Raw genomic sequence first — 2,223 nt, forward strand, 5'->3', positions numbered from 1 at the left:
CTGTCCTTGAACAACCACCGGTTCTCTATATTTAAGAATCTGGGTCTTTCTGTTTGTTTGCTTATTTGTTTTGTTTCTTAAATTCCACCTGTAAGTGAAATAATATGGTATTTTTTTTTATTCTGACTGACTTATTTTACTTAGCATTGTACTCTTTAGACCCACCGATGTCATTGCGAACAGCAGGATTTCATTCTTTTTTATGGCTGAGTAATATTCCATTGTGTATAATATGTATACCATATCTTCTTTATCCACTCATCTATGGATGGACAGTTGGATCACTTCTATATCTCAGCATTTGTAAATAATGCTACAATGAACCTAGGGGTGCATATATCTTTTCTAATTAGCATTTTCATTTTCTTTGGGTAAATACCCAGTGGTGGAATTACTGGATCATATGTAATTCTTTTATTTTTTGAGGAACCTCCATACTGTTTTCTGTGGTGCCTGCACCGGTTTGCATTCCCACCAACAGGGCATGAGGGTTCCTTTTCCGCCATATCCTTGTCAACACTTCTTGTGTTTTTGATTTTAGCCATTCTGACAAGTATGAAGTTTATAGAAATAGTTTTAAGGATACTTATATTAAAATAATTCACATAGTGCTAACATTAAAACTCACATGGTACCAGAAGCTGTTGTTTAACTGGATTTACCCCAAAGTGAGTTATGCTCTGAGAAATGTCTTAGACTTTATGTTTAGCTCTTATCTTTACTATATTCGAGGTAGCTAATACACTTTAAATTCCTAATCCTTGTGTTGTACGCTCTGAAAAGTCACTAATACCCAGCTAAGGCTCTTAGTCTATGTCTTTAAAGACACATGCTGCATTCTGACAAGGTAGACTTCCTTCAAATTTGAATCTTCTTTATTGGTCAATATGTCTCATAGAGAATTATTGGATTATAGCATTAATCCCCAAAGCAATCTGTGATGTCTGTTACAAGTGTAACAGTTGCTTCAACTCAGTAATGCACAAAAGACTCTGTCTTCTTTTTAGAAATTGAATTACATATACAAGGACTAATGGGCTTAGATACTAAAATTTCACTTACTTGATATTTAACTCAAAACAAAATTGAATCCACTTGCTAAAACATATTCCTGAATAAGACTACTGCATCTTGTGGTGAGTGGTGTTTAAGATGATAGTAGTAGTTTCTTAATAAAACTTAATTTATGGACAAATATATCACCCATGTTTTATTAAGGTAATTTGCACTTGAGAGATGGAATTCAACTCTCATTTACATTTTATGAACACCGTGTTCAGTTCCAAAGATTTTCCTCAGAGCAGTCTTCATCTCCTTGTTCCTGAGGCTATATATTAAAGGACTGCAGAGGGGTGTTATCACAGAATAAAATAAGGTAATGAATTTTTGAATTTTCACTGGGTGTCCTGATCCAGGACTAACATACATCACCATAATGGAGCCATAAAGCAGGACGACAACAGCCAAATGAGAAGCACAAGTAGAGAGAGCCTTGTGTTGGCCAGCCCGTGAGGGCATCCGCAGCACAGTCAGAATCACCAGAGCATAGGAGCAAAGAATAAAGAGGAAGGTGCCAATCATGAAAATAACATTGAAAGTAGAGTAAAGGAGCTGAGTGATGGTGTCTTCAGAACAAGGCAGCGTCATCAGTGGGACAGGATCACACAAAAAATGGTTGATGGTATTTGGGTCGCAGAAGGGCAACTGTGAAATAAGAACAACTGGAGTTAGGAAGAGGATGAGCCCACCCGACCATCCAAAGATGACAAGGCCGGTGTACAGCTGTTTAGTCATGATGCGTGGGTAATGTAGAGGACGACAGATGGCAAGGTACCTGTCAAAGGCCATGATGCAAAGGAAGAAGCCCTCATCACACCCAAAAGAGAAGAAGAAGTAGAACTGTGTGAAACAGCTCACAAAGGAGATCGACTTGCTTGTGGACAGGAAATTGGCCAACATATTAGGGACGGTCGTGGTGACATAACATATTTCCAGGAGAGAGAAATTGCCCAAGAATATGTACATGGGGGTGTGAAGATGCTGGTCCCACAGCACAGCATAGACAATGGCCGTATTCCCCATCAGAGTCAGGATGTAGACTACTGAGAAGAGCCCAAAGTAGAGGAGCCGCATTTCTGGGCTTGAGGGAAAGCCCATGAGGATGAAGTGGCTAATGGAGTTGGTGGTTTCTGTGCTGGACACATTCTTTGGTTTGGAAGACAT

The 2,223-nt window shown here is 39.0% G+C and overlaps 1 protein-coding gene across 1 annotated transcript; it reads right to left on the reverse strand.

Annotated features, from left to right (window-relative positions):
- Nucleotides 1–1,254: 1,254 nt before the first annotated feature.
- LOC123786290 (olfactory receptor 11G2-like) lies at nucleotides 1,255–2,223 on the reverse strand. The gene has a single exon (XM_045788539.2). The coding sequence runs from the start codon at nucleotides 2,221–2,223 to the stop codon at nucleotides 1,255–1,257; it is 969 nt and encodes a 322-aa protein (XP_045644495.2).

Source organism: Ursus americanus, chromosome 4 (genome assembly GCF_024610735.1).
Source record: "Ursus americanus isolate L20-20 chromosome 4, mUrsAme1.1.p, whole genome shotgun sequence".
NCBI lineage: Eukaryota > Metazoa > Chordata > Mammalia > Carnivora > Ursidae > Ursus > Ursus americanus.

What these genes read in the sequence shown, in the direction of transcription:
- LOC123786290 (XM_045788539.2), bottom strand. Translation starts at nt 2,223, where the DNA reads ATGTCTTCCAAACCAAAGAATGTGTCCAGCACAGAAACCACCAACTCC.